We start from the raw sequence: 14,722 nt of genomic DNA on the forward strand, positions 1-14,722 counted from the left end.
CGCCTCGTCGACGGGGGTGCCATCCCGGAGGAACCACGCGGACTCAGCGTCCTCCCCCGCTGTTTCCTCATCCCTAGTGGATCCGCTGGCGGCACTATTGCTCGCCAAGCGCTCGTCGCGCCTAGCTTTGGCCGCCGCCACCTCACCCGCCTTAGAGCTCTCCGGACGTGACGTACGACCCATGGCTATTGCCCAGGGTATGGTCTGTAGCGGCTCAACCTCTAGCGGTTCCGGCAGTGAGGTTCCTGCATGGGCAGACGGACGCAACGAGTCAATAAATATCCTATCCGCCGCGCTGAACGACACGTCAGACCCGGAATCCTCACTGCTCGATATCTCTATGACGTTAGCCATCCCAAACCCTAAAACCCACACCAGTTAGCACAAGCACAGATCTAGCCTATTCTTACATCAGTTATCGACAAGAACAGCAGTCACAGTTTACCCAGAAATCACAAAAACAGGAACAAATAACCAACAAACACTGAACCCAGATTCGACCATCTAACAATCCCAGAAATCCCAACTGTCAAAAACACCAAAACCCATCCCCCAAAGCCCACTTTACACACTTAGAACACCCCAAATTCACAAAACCCAGAAAACTGACAACAACAAGTACATAGAAATTCAATGGAACAGGGATAAGATTCAGAGAACCAACCTTACTGATGAAACCTTTGCTGTGATTGCAAGCGCTTGTCCTCACCAATAGAAACCTCGTTCCCAAGACCCGGTGACTCCACAGCTTTCGCCCCGCAGGACTCTATTCGCAAATCGCAGAGAGCTTGAAGACGACGACTCGGGTTTGAAGTTTTCACAAAGTGTCAAATCTCGCTAAGGTTCCCCCCCTTTTATGTCAACATCAACGCGTTCTAGGCCGTCCGCTAAAATACGACATCACACACCAGCCGTACACGTGTCACCACTTTTCACTTACTCTCCGGATTAATCGAGGCGTCGCCTCGGTTACGAAACCCATCATTACTATCATTAATGGAGAGAAGACGGCTACGCTTAGGGGACAGGCCTGCGCACGTTAACCCTCTACGGGTTCAACACGTGTCAACCACCACCGGACGAAGCGTCTGGTGGGAGCAACCATTTGGGAAGAGTTCCCCAATCGTCCGAAGTCTCCGCTGAGCGAAACCCCGCCAACGGAACTTTTCCCTTGTCATCTGCCAAGTGACGAAGTTTCCGCTGAGCGAAACCCCGCCAGCGGAACTTCTCACTTGTCCTCTGCCAAGTGACGAAGTCTCCGCTGAGCGAAACCCCGCCAGCGGAACTTCTCACTTGTCATCTGCCAAGTGACGAAGTCTCCGCTGAGCGAAACCCCGCCAGCGGAACTTCTCACTTGTCCTCTGCCAAGTGACGAAGTCTCCGCTGAGCAAAACCCCGCCAGCGGAACTTCTCACTTGTCATCCGCCAAGTGACGGAGTCTCCGCTGAGCGAAACCCCGCCAGCGGAACTTCTCCCTTGCCATCCTGCAAGCTAGGCATCTTCCGCTATGAACCTCTAGCGGAACCTCCTTTTCAGCTTGCTAGCTGCGTATGTTGTTCAGCACTATCGCTCTACAAAATACCGCTAGGCACGCCTACCGGACGCTGCTTTCTACTGCATTTAGCGGGGGGATATCCGCCAAACTGCGAATCCCGAGGCCACGCCTCACTCTGACAACGACCGCCACGCGGCGTTACCGTCAGACCGTCCCTACGGGACACGGGGACTTGTCAACAGTCTACGACGGCCCTGATCAGGCACGTTGACCCCCGTCATTTGGGTCCTAAAGCTTGGGCTCGCTACCCAACACCCTCTGCTCCGTGCAGCTCCCCCTCAACAAACAATTTTCCGACCATCCGGAGGTCTATCTTAGCCGGGGAGTGGGGGACTCCCTGGGGGACCTAGCAGGGGCCCACCCGAAAGGGTATAAAGCGTTTGCTCAGTAAAACCAACGGTTGACAACGCACTGACGCTAATTATGCTCTTGCAAGTCTAGCGGAAGAAAACGCTTCAAACCGCCGAACAACTCCCCAACCAAGATTGCCCTCCTTGACTGGGGACTTGGGGGACTTGTACATACATGTACATTTGCAAGCATAATTAGCTCTAATGGGCTACGCTCATTCTACCGCCAAAGGTATTAATTCCAACCAAAGGAATGACATGCAGACACACCGCCAGGCGGGCTACAGCCCCAACGTCGGACCACCTCCAGATCGCCGCCGACGCGCCGCCACGCGCCGCGCCAAGATGGCATCAGAAGCTTCTGAAACTGGGAACTGAAGCATATCAGTCCCACATCGAAAACAAAGAGAAGATAAACCTCTTCATCACCTATAAAAGGTCCTCTCCTCTCTCCTCATTAATTACGCATTCAATACTTACCTACTGTTACTTTGTCAACATAAATACATTGACTAACTTAGGCATCGGAGAGTTGAAGACCGCCCAACGCGGTCTCCCTCTGACGACCTTTGTATTTTACTTGACAGGTAGCGGAGGCTTTGAGAACGTCACAAGTATCGATCCTCCCACCGGATCAGCGTTAACAAAGGTTCAGCTACCGCCGAACTTTTAGACATTAACAAAGATTAAGGAAGATACTTAATTTAACTTGATATAATCAGAAGGGCATATTAGATATATCAAAAAAATGAGAAAAACTATTAATTATAGACATATACTCTATATGGAAGGTTTGGTTATGTAGAATGAGTGTAAATTGAAAGAAAAATATCTATGAGTTTTTCTCAATAGAAGCTTATATTTTTGGGTTAATATATAATTTTCTAAAAAAAAAAAGGACTAAATACTGTTTAGTCCTTGAGCTTTTGACAATAAAACACTTCAGTCCCTGACTTTCTAATTTCACACGTTTAGTCCCTGTACTTCAAAATTTCAGACCAATAGGTCATTGCCATCTAAAAGTCGCGGCGAAATATCTATTATGCCCTCAGTTCTTTTTTTTTAATTAATTAATTATTTTATTTTTTTTGGAAAAGGATTTTTTTTTTCCTTTCTTTCTTTTTGTTTATTTTTTTCTGTTTTTTTCCCTTTTTTTCTTTCTTTTTTTTTTAAAAAAAAAAAGAATAAATAAAATAAAGAAAAAATAATAAATAAATAAATAAGAGAAAGGAATAAATTTATTTTAAAAAAAAACTGAGGGCATAATAGACATTTCGCTGCGACTTTTAGACGGTAAGGACCTATTGGTCTGAAATTTTAAAGTACAGGGACTAAACGTGTGAAATTAGAATGTCAAGGACTGAAGTGTTTTATGGTCAAAAGCTCAGGGACCAGTATATGTACTTTGGTCGTGACAATTAGTTGTGAAGCTACTAGAACTCGACGACCGATCACAAAATAGTGAAGATGTCGCCAGTTTTATAAGGTTCACAATTGTCACAATCTCCACATTTTTTTGCTAATTTTTGGCCATTTCTCCTCAAGCTCTTGAAACACCCATTTTTCTTCAAATTTGCTCACGTCATAATTTTGCTATAACCAAAACACAATTTTTATTTTTGTTTTTTGAAATGACCAAAACACAATTTTTAGAACTCTTAAAATGCATGTAAAAATGACGACATTAGGTTGAGAGCTCTGGAGAACCCTAGCTGCAAGTGAGTTTTTCTCAAATCTCTTCTCACTCGTCTGGCGACGCGTCCTATGGACGTTGTTGTCTGACGGGTAGGCTTAGTGTCACCGTTTATCGGCAAGTAGTGGTGTCGGGTCTCTGGTCAATAGGTGTTGGGGTTCGAACAATGGGAGTTTGTAGGGCTTTTGGATGGCGGAGGCTTGAGGGGTGGATCGGATTGGGCACACTTTGTCGGGGCTGGATGGAGGAGCAGTACGGGGAAGTCGTGGAGGGGGTGGCTAGATCGATCTGGCTTGGAGAGTCTGGTGGCTGGCTGGGGACGGGAAACCCCAAATCTAGGGTGAGGGTTCGTTTGTTCCCGATCTGGTTTAAGGGGGATGGGTGGGGTGGTGGTGGTCCTGAGTTGGTGGTGAAGCTTTAGGGTTTAGGGTGGACGGTGGTGTGCTTGTTTGTGGCTTCGATCGTGGTGGCGGCGGTCCTGTGGGGGAGGTGGTGTGACGACAATGGACTCTTGTTCTCTTGGATGGACCTTGGGCCTGTTTGACTTCGAGCCTTGACTCTGTTGTAGTGGGCCTATTGTGGGCTGCAGATAGGGCTGGGTCTCAAGTTTTGGGCCCTGTCTTATGTTTTAATTTCTTTTATGCTTTTGCTTATTTATGTTGTTTAGTTGTATTGCGCTTTATGCGAGCAATAAGTCCCTATCTTAATTGTGTAGGACTAGTCAGGCTATATGCATGTGTATGCACTCAGAGTGCCTTGTCTGCTCTAGGTAGCTAGCAGCGAGTTCCTTGCTTTGTCAAATAGTCGCTACCGCCTAGTGGCAGGGTGAAGCTAAGTGACGTCGGGTCTATTCTGCGACGGCAACATAGTAGCAAAGCTGTGTTTATGGTAATTATGCTACGTTGTAAACGGGTTACAGATCAAGTTATCTTTCCGTTATGTCAAAGCAAATGGAGTAGCTAGTAGAACACTCTTTGCTAGTTAGTGCTTGTTAGAATACATGTCTTCTATAGAGAGTCCTGATATTATTTCAGGACATACTGTACATGCTTATTGTAATCAGGGGTTTAGGCTCAATGTCTCCCCTTTGTATTCGACAGTTTCATTAATCAAGGCTTGAGGGTAGCCGCACCAGCCCTTTATTCAAAAAAAAAATGCATATAAAAATATATGATATACAAAAACACACTGAATCATGTACCTATCACGAGAATTGAAAAAGAGACTCGTAGTCGTTGAACATTTAACACTAAAAAATTAAAAATTCATGACCTATTTTTGTAGTTTCCGTTTTAGTCTTTTAACATGTAGACGCTCTCTTGCCAAAAAAAAAAAACATGTAGACGCTCAAACCACACCGCCTAGCAGCCGGTCCACTTTAGGCTAGGCGGAGGAGGAGGAGGAGGAGGGGAGGTTGGAGCACAATCCTTGTGCCTTCCATCTCGATCGGACCAATTCAACAAAGTGAACCGGGGCCCACCCCTGACCCAACACCCCATCCGTCCCCTCGGTCCACGCCACCTCATCTCCCAGCCATTGACAGCTTCAACGCAGGCCCACCCTCCCTCCACGGGAGGGGGATCACATCTTTATTCCCCCCCCCCCTCTCCCAATCCACCCCCACATCGAGCGCGTGTTCACCACAACCAAATACAAGCACGCTAGACGAGTCGTCCTACCCGCACCCTCTCTAACACTAGAGTGGGCCACTGTAGGTTCGGATAAACCACGATTTGGGCTCGCTTGACCCACCATTTGCAGGTGGACCACCATGCTACCACCACCACGGTCCCCACCCCGCTCAACGAACTCCGCCTACTCATGACACGTGTGTGTACGGTCCATAACACTACTCCCCTAGTCCCCTCTCACTCTCACTGACCTTCCCCACCATTTGCTACTCCACAAAACCCAATTGGGATGCTTCTTTCAATCTCATTTCTTCAACTGAAAATCATAATTCAAAAGAGAAAAATTGAATCAAAAGAAACTAAAAGCATACATACAACAAGAACCGAAAGAAGCATAACTAACAATCTCATTTTCTTTTGAGGACTTTTTATTTTGATTCGAAGAAGGATAACTAACAATCTCTAAATGGTTAAAAACTATGATCACTGGCTTCCTGGGCCTGCGGGTCGACCCATGAACTGCAGCTCCTGCTTGTCGTAAATCTCTAGAGTAAAATCCCTAAGCATCTGAGCTTTCGTGCCACTACCGTTGTTACTGTTACCACTACCACTCGAGCTCACGCTCGGCGCCATTGTCGACGACGACTTCTTCGCCGCCTTCGACCCCACCGTGCTCGTGCTCACCGCCGAGTTCGACAGCGCCGGCGACGGAGCGCGAACCTCCACTCCGCCGTTCGCCACGAACGTACTCGTCGATATGGGCCGGGCCGCGGCCACGTTGAACACCGGCGTCATAGTCGGGGACAAGGCCCAAATTTGCGGTGCTTGGCTGGACGGGCCGGCGGCGGGGACGACCTGTCCCGACCCGTTCGGTGGAATCATCCAGAAGGCGTTGGCAGGGACCATCACGCCGGCGTTGCCCACGGCCCAGACGGGGACCAGGCCTTGAGGGACGGGCTGGGGAGTCGAGGGCCCCACCGGAGCGAGCCCCGAGGACTGCGATACGGCGTCGCTTAGGTCCACGAACTCGCTGTTGGAGGGGCGCTTCCGCTTCTTGGCCGCGGAGGTCTGCGAGTCGTCGGTCGGGTTGTGGTAGCTGGGCGTGGTGGGGATCTTGAGGGTCCCACCGACGGAGACGGCGATGGCCGGGACGGTGCCGGTGCCGGTGGCTTCGATTATGGCCTGCTCGGCGTGTTCGAGGAGCCACCGCACCGTTTCGCCGTCGGACTTGTGCCCCAGCTCCCGGGTCAGCTGGAAGATCCGAGCCGCGCACGTGGCGGGTATTCGGATCCTGCGGCCGCGGCCCTCGACCTTCGTGTGGCGGTCCTTGGTGGAGGAGCGCCTGGCGGCGGCGGCGGCGGAGGAGGAGGACACCGGCACGGGCATTTGCATCTGCATCGCCGCCATGGGGACCATTCCGACGGACGGAGCCTGCGGCGGTTGCGGGTGGGCCCGGTGGTCAGAGTCCGACGGTGGGTCAGAGTCAATGGGCTCCATCTTCAGCGGCATCGCCATTTCGTCAAAATTAACCAGCTGCCTCGAAAAGACTCGGTTCCTGTTGTCCTCACTGTTCCGGTTATCCTCCGGGTCGCCGGTGCCGGTGCTGGTGCTGTGATCGGAACCGCCTCCTCCTCCGTCGTCTTCTTGATCCTCAAAATACGACGTCATTTTTGCCACCAAAAATAGGAGTCACCCGAGGAAAAAACGACGACGCTTTGTGTTTATGCTGCGATTAGGGTTCGTATGATTGGCGTTCGGTTTTGGGTTGGGAGGAACGGAAGTGATGAAAGAGCTCAGGGTCAGGGGGCCTCTCTCTATCCATAGAAGAAGAGGAAGAGAAGAAGTATGGAACTGTAAAATAGTCAGTAAATATAACGGAAATAGAGAGAGAGAGAGAGAGAGAGGGAGAGCACGCGGGGCCCACAGGTCTTACCACTTGTAATGTGGGGTGTGGGGCAGAGGAGAAAAGAGAGATCGTAAAGATCGCGCGGTGGAGATTGGGGCCACGTGTGTTTGGGGCCTACTTGGGTGGGGCATTGTGGGGCTGGGGTTTTTGTATCATGTGTCCCGATCGACGGTGGACCACTACTGGGGGAGGTGGAGCCCGGCGGAAAGGTCTGGGCTCTGGAGGAAATGCCTTTTGCGCTGCGGATTGGTGATGGGTTGGCAATTGGCTCTGGCCAACGGCATAACCTAATCCACTGCATGATCTATACTGTGGTCCATCGTCCAATACACAAAGCTAAAGCATCTCTTTTGGCTTTGAAATTTTTATTTTTTTTTTAGCCCTAGCCAATCTTCCAAACTCGGTGACTGAATTTAGTTGGTTTGATGTCATTGAGTAAAGAATTTTTCTTTCTGAATCCCTACCGTTTGCTTTAGGGTTTAGGTATTAAACTGATTGGTCTTGTGTTTTTAGAAAACAACAAAATGCATTACATTTCATGGGCGTAAGTCATTCTCATATTTCCATTTTCATTGTTGATTAGTTAAAACTTTCTATATAAATAAATAATAATAATACCATAATGACCCTTCTAAATCCTAACAAATGACAATAATGCTTTTTCGGCTTTACTTTTGGTCCAATTAAATGCATAATGAGTAGGTGTTGAAATGGACAATTGCTTCTGTCTTTTTTCTTTTAATTCTGGACAGTTGCTTCTTCAGTTCTTTGGAACCACCCCCCCTTCCCGACGTGCCAATGTATATTAATATCTTACTTTTGTCTACCATATATTAAGTCCCACCCGAGGCCGGGAGCAACATGGGTAAGGCCCCTCCCCATAGGATGTTTTTCACATGCGGAAGATTGAACCAGTAACCCCCTTACTACCAGGAGTATCACTGTAGCGTTCGCCCAACATGCAGGACCAGCTTGCTTCCACTGGACCAAACCCCATGGGTATATTAATATCTTACTTTAGCCTAGGTGAATGGAATATTGTCATAACATGAGATAAACAAATTCATTAACGGTAATTCTCTGTATTAAAAAATATTAGGGAATTGCCGAGTGAAAAGAAGATAGAGATTTTTTTTTTTTTTTTTTTTTTTCAATTGGGTGGTTCTATTCATACCTCTAAATTTGTTATTTGAACCTCTTAACTTCTTTGAAAATTTTAAAATCCTATTTTACCCCTTAGTCAAAAAAAATTCAAACACATACAATCCTCACTTAGTTACCCAGTGAATCCGTCTTGCCTAACCTCAAATAACACTGCTCCGACCCTCTTGGCGTGTCAGCTGCACTTATGAAAAATGTTTTACCACATTGATCTACTTTAGAACATTATGTGAACGCATAAATCTATTAATTGAAATCAGAGCGATGTTCTTCAATTCTAGAGCATGAGGCAAAGAAGTAATCTTCCAAAGCCATATATAAACATTAGTAATTAAGTTGGAATAGTTCAGAACCATATCATGAACGTCAATAACTCTCCATATAGTGTACAAGCAAAAGAAAACATTATCGATATTAATTAAAATGGAAAGGCAAAGGAACAAAAGCATTGTTCAGAAATTTCAATATCTTTAAATTTTGTGAGCAAATTTCCTATGTTTAGTTTCTGATTTGCAATCTCTCTATTGAGAGACCAAAACACCTTTCTGAACAGAAGGCACCATCAGCTCCATGACTTGTAACGACTCCCTCCTCATTTGTACATCCAATACCTTGTCATTCTCAAATAGTAACTGGATAATATTATTTTCAACATATACCTGAGACTAAAAAATATATGGTGGACTATAGGTCCTTTATTTCCTGGAAAGACTGAGGGTCGATCTTGGTCAGATTGGAACTTGATGACGCAGAGAAAAAAGGAAGAGAGAAAGAGGGTAAATATGGAAGTTTGATGGCAGAAATTTTGAGAGGAGGTGTAGTATATAGCAAATTTAAAGGTCTGAATAGACCCACCCACCCTTTTCAATTCCCTTTCGATTACGACTTGCCGGCAAAAGTTAAAAAAGCAGTCTAATTCTGAATGTAGTTTGACATTGTTTTCAGGGGTCATTAATTCGCAAGTTGCTTCGGACACCACATGATGGTGCACGCTTGGCAGTCAAGTCCATCATAAGTTCCCAGAGATCTTAAATCAAGTGTGCCAAATGACAGGCTTAGTATGCACAAAACCACAAACCAATTATGTAAGTATCATTATCAAGATATCACAGCATATTCGAGGTTGATTCTAATGTCACCAGCCAAGAAATGGGGTCTATTGACATTATAGTGTATTTTCTGAAAGTTTTAGACAGCTATCTACTCCAATCCCAGCCTTTGAGTGACCTCATCATGTCATACTTGTGGTTTATCCATCACACGAAAACCATTTTCTTGTCAAACAACATTGCTCTCGGTAGAGGAGTTTCGAATTTGAAATCTTAAGTCCAACAGTTAATATACCACTTAATCGCTTAAGTTACAAGTTTATAATACTCTTTAACTCACAAGTTTCACGCAAGGAGTTTCAAATTTGATATCGTTCGAAGACTAGTACTCTTAATCATTATAGTTATAAGTTTCGATCAAGTATTTAACTTGCACATTCATGGTAAATATTATATTAGCTCCCATAGTATGCCAAGGTTCCGATCAATTTAGTACACTTCCATTAAAGAGCTTTACAGTACAATTACAAGAAGGGTATCGAGACATGGCTAAATGTCAAGGACTTTGACTCTGGTAAATATATCGTCATCATCGGTGATGGAGATGCGGCTCACAAGTCGCAACACTCTTTTTCGCCTTAGATTCTAAACAGTTATTGAACAATTTATTGAAGAAAAAGAGGAAAAAATAATTTAACCTGACAACACTTGCTGCCAAACAAACTATTTGCTTTTAACATACAAACTTAACAGAGTGCAGGGTATTCTGTTTTTCTCGAGTTACAACTGACAATCTAGGAACATAAATGCCGACCTCATTCGTGGCATTACAGACTTGGATATGTCGACGAATCAGTGACCATTGGCAACCACACCATTCTCAAGGCCATCCTTCTGGGCATAGAATCTACGATACTTAGAGTCGACTTCAGTGAGGTAGAATGTGCCTGGAAGTAGAAGGCTAATGTCCTTGTTTGTCACAAAGTCTTTGCCTCCATACCTGTGCTCCATGATCTTCATGATTTCACAAAACTTCTCTGGAGCGAACTGCATCAAAGCACATGTACAATAAATGAATTCCAAGCCACAATATGTTTCTAAGTTATAAAACACATGAAGAATCCTTCGACTTCCATTGGGTACCATAAGGTTCTAAGTGAACGATGTGTTGTAAGATGTTAACTAATCAGGGCATTCAAACAAGGGATTTGGATTCATGGATAAGGGTAGGAAAAAACAAGTACCTCATGTCTTGACTTCAACTTCTCTCCAACATTCATCACAGCTGCAATCTTGTCCAAGCTAAAGGGATGTTGACCGGCACGGAGTTGCAACGAGAACATGGTTGCAGTTGAGCCACTTCCGTATGAGAACAGTATCACACGCTTGCCATCCTGTTATGAAACAAATTTATTAGAATATACACTTGAAGAAGAAGTCAAGTGTTTTACATTGGAATTTTCAGGCATTTACCAATGAGGCGTGTTTGTTGTGAAGGAGGGAAGCAAATGCGGCATAAAGGGATGCAGTGTACATGTTTCCAACTTGCTTTGGCACCAGAGTTGTGGGTTGCACCTTCGCCTCATATAGGGGCTTTGCAACTTGCTGGGCTACCTGGAGTCAAACAATAGTAATTAGAGATTGACAACAGGAAATGAAAACTACAAGCACATTTAGAGAAATGAGAAAGTTAACAAATAATTGGAATTCTTAAATGATAATCATGATGAGATCAGGTTTTTACTGTACCTTTTCAAGATCCCGGCTTGCATAGCTCTCATCACTAGATAGGTTCGCGAATGGTGCGAACTTTTCTTTAGCAGCCTCATCAATGGAGCTGCATAAGGAAGCAAATATAGTAAATTACCATGTACACGTACATTAAGAATAAATGTCCAGAAATATGGGCAGTATGATTCTTAGAGAAATGAAGGAAAGATGAAAACCAACCAGGCATTCCTCACGGAGTCTTGGAACACCAAACGAGCAAAGCTTTTTTGTACGAGCTGCAAGAGATCAAAAAAGTATTACTTAAAAGAACAAAACTATAAAAAAAATATTTTAACTGTGAACCAGACAGATTGATCAATTGCCAGATTTCAAGTGGCAATTGCCAAGACATGTACCTTGTTGTATGGGGAATGAAATACAAAATACTCGGCATCAGCAATAGAAAATTGTTTGCCTTCAATTTTCTCATACCTATACAAGGCAAGACACCATTTAGGCATTGACATAGGCACACTTAGTAGCAAAATTATATCATAACAAAGTTGAATTAATTCACTATTTTCAAAGGAACTCACTTTTTACATAATTGCTTATAGCAAGAATCAAGGGCCATAAGATAACATGTTTGAGATAGTTTACCATCAACAACCTGAAAAAATATACATGAGATTAGAGAATAGATAAAACTGCAATTGGACCAATTAATAGTGGATAAGAAAACCTAAACATCAGTCAAATATCAATATAGATTCTCCTAACTTAATTTGAAAAGAAATATTTGAGGAGACACTACAATCAGGACAAAGGAGATACAAAACAACAAATTGACTCCATTTTGCACAAAGCATGTATAAAAAACTATAGAAAGAGGATTACCGGATATTCACTGGCAAGGTCTGGCTTGTAAAAGTCATAGACGTGAGACATATGACTCCCCCTAATTTTGCTTTCAAAAGCAATAGGAGCATCAGGTCCAATCAGCAAGGCAATAGCAGCTGCTCCACCGGTTGGCCTGGCTGGTCCTTCTGCATAGACCTGATAGAGGATACCTCCAATGAGATAATAGAATAAAAACGACACAAGTGGCTGTCTAACCCTAAACTGAGAGTGTGAACTCAAATAATAACCAAAGGCAATGTGTAAGGTCATACCGCACTGTCAGTGCACACAACAAGTCCATAGCGTCCATCCCATGAGCTACTCTCCACCCAATTGACACAGTTGAATAAAGCGGCAGTTCCCCCATAGCATGCATTAGTTGAGTCAACACCTTCAATGTCAGTATTTCCATGTTTCTGCAAATTTAAGGTGAGCAAAAATCAGTGTTAGAACATCCTGGGTATAACATTAGGAAAGGGAAAAAAATAGCCTATCAAACAATTGTTATAAAAAGGAGAACAATGGGCAGAGCATAAAGGTAAGCCTGAAAAGGAAACAATCAATGAACTTCCAAATAAACTGTGATTTGAGCCCTTGAACCAAGGAAACCCAAGCAAACTAGCCACACTAGTGAATAATGCCTTTTATCCTTGATATACCCAATTTCTGGCTTCTACAAGTAGATCTAACTTTCCATATGTTATTATCCTTGATATACCCAATTTCTGTCATCAATTGGAATAATTTGTAGTTCACTGGCAGAACATATTTAACATTTGACTCATCATACCCCATCCACCAATAAACAGAATCAAGACCGTATGTCTCTAAGATCACTGGGAAATAATACCTCAAAAATTTGCATCAGGAAGGTCTTGATAGATTTGCTTTTGTCTATCACAGTCTCGCTACCAACTTCCAGGCGACCAATTTGTTTTGGGTCAATCCCATACTTCTCAAGGAGGTTTGTGACCACTGTCAAACTGAAAATCCAAACCCAAATGTTAAATGATGATACATTCTGAACAAGAGCCAGGCTCCTAAAAAGTACACATAAAAAAGAATATAGAAAACTGCAACTAAAAGGTGTTCGTTATCTGTAGTCTCCATAATGATTCAGTAAAACCATAATGACATGCAGAACAGAATACTATCTGACAGACAAAAATGAGACTATATGGCAAGTCTATTTGATATTTTTCCAAAAAATTACGCTCACTGGATTAGATTGTTGGCATTGTCAATGCAGGTCTTTATTTTGGATCATAAGCTTTCCGTTGTTCAATTCAGACATTTATCTCTTAAAACGTTCTAATTAATACACAATGCAGGCAATGAACAAAGTAAAACAAAGCGCTGCTCCCTTATATGTAAGTATAGAATGTGGATCTAGTACCTCATTGAGATGACATCTTCGACTTCTGAACAAAACGCCATGCAATCTTGTCCAAGTCCAATAGTGTATTTCCCCTTGCTTGCTCCATCATGTGCCTCCAAGGCTTCCTATTTTTGCATCCAGAATGAAAAAGTTCATTAGTTGATGCAAAACAAACCAGTACAAATTTTGTGGAACTAAAATAATAATAATAATCCCAGATGATATTAATAAAGTCATGAAACAAACAGCTTTTTGTTGATTCCTCATCAAATCTTTCGTATTCTTCCAGGTGTTTTTTTTTTTTTTTTTTTTTTTTTTTTTTTGTGAACGGTAGAATCTAATAGTCAACAAATTAGTTCCTTCCAATCAAAGCACACCAAATTCATAGAAACACTGCCTGTAAAGTTTTTCAACAAACGAAAGCGAAAAAAATTCATCCCGATCACTATGGAGTAAATTCTGAAACCGAAAAACCAAATGAAGTTCAAATTCCGTCCTCCCAGTGCAGATCAAAATGTCTCATGAAAATACCAGAAATCATTAATTCATCAAAATGTCAAAAACGATTTTGAAGAAAAATGCTGAGAAGATTCTCAATTTTTCTAACTAGTTCAGCATCCTCAAATTTTTTTTTTCAAATCAACTATATTATTAGCTGAGCTCCTTCAACTTCTTTTCTCCGATTTGAACATAAACAACCAAACATAAAGAATAACACCGAAACTGAACGTGATGATCTTGACGAACCGAAAAAGAAGAAGAAAGAAAGAAAAAAAATCAAAGAAACGAAAAACAAAAGCGGGAGAAAGTGAGGGATCGCAACCTGCTGGATACAGGACGGGGGGAAGTAGATGTCGACGGCGAGAATTCCGACGTTCTTGGCCATATCTCCGGCGATGTGTGAAGATCGAAACGACGGAAAATGCCTGAGAGAGAGAGAGAGAGAAGAGGGAAAATGAGAAAGAGGTAGTTTACGTTTTGGGAGGAGGTTGGCTGGGTTTATATAGGGGAAGTGACAGAGAGAGTAGTCTCGACTTGGTGAGCTCACAAACTATGATGAGATGGAAATGGAGGCCGCCTTCTATCTTTGACCGCTAACTCTTGCCAAATTTACTGCTTCTGCCCCTTGTGTCACGATGACAAAGAGCATCCCCCTGGGGTTTGGTTTGGTTTTCTTTTTTACTGCTGTTTGTTTGTAAACCTTTTTTTTTCTTTTTTTTTTAAGTTTGATAATTAGTTGCAGAGAATTTCGGTTGTACGCATTTATAGGGAAGCTAACTTCGTGGGTGTTAGGTTTAACAGGAAGGCAATTCGCGTCCTGATATAATTGGAAAAAAAACAGATGGATTATGAATATCGATACATTTAGTTTGTTTTATGGACATGACA

At 43.5% G+C, this 14,722-nt stretch overlaps 2 protein-coding genes across 2 annotated transcripts; both read right to left on the reverse strand.

Moving 5' to 3' along the window:
- Positions 1-5,618: 5,618 nt before the first annotated feature.
- Positions 5,619-7,088, reverse strand: LOC133746048 (transcription factor TCP9-like). The gene has a single exon (XM_062174207.1). The coding sequence runs from the start codon at positions 6,895-6,897 to the stop codon at positions 5,713-5,715; it is 1,185 nt and encodes a 394-aa protein (XP_062030191.1). The 5' UTR covers positions 6,898-7,088; the 3' UTR covers positions 5,619-5,712.
- Positions 7,089-9,823: 2,735 nt separating this feature from the next.
- On the reverse strand, positions 9,824-14,321 carry LOC133743535 (hydroxymethylglutaryl-CoA synthase). Its single transcript, XM_062171509.1, has 12 exons — positions 14,157-14,321; positions 13,352-13,458; positions 12,806-12,938; positions 12,228-12,371; positions 11,953-12,111; positions 11,652-11,725; positions 11,472-11,547; positions 11,296-11,351; positions 11,095-11,182; positions 10,819-10,959; positions 10,590-10,739; positions 9,824-10,392 (listed from the first exon to the last, which is right to left on the reverse strand). The coding sequence occupies exons 1-12, from the start codon at positions 14,217-14,219 to the stop codon at positions 10,198-10,200; spliced, it is 1,386 nt and encodes a 461-aa protein (XP_062027493.1). The 5' UTR covers positions 14,220-14,321; the 3' UTR covers positions 9,824-10,197.
- Between the last annotated feature and the right edge of the window lie 401 nt (positions 14,322-14,722).

This window comes from Rosa rugosa, chromosome 4 (genome assembly GCF_958449725.1).
Source record: "Rosa rugosa chromosome 4, drRosRugo1.1, whole genome shotgun sequence".
Classification (NCBI taxonomy): Eukaryota; Viridiplantae; Streptophyta; class Magnoliopsida; order Rosales; family Rosaceae; genus Rosa; species Rosa rugosa.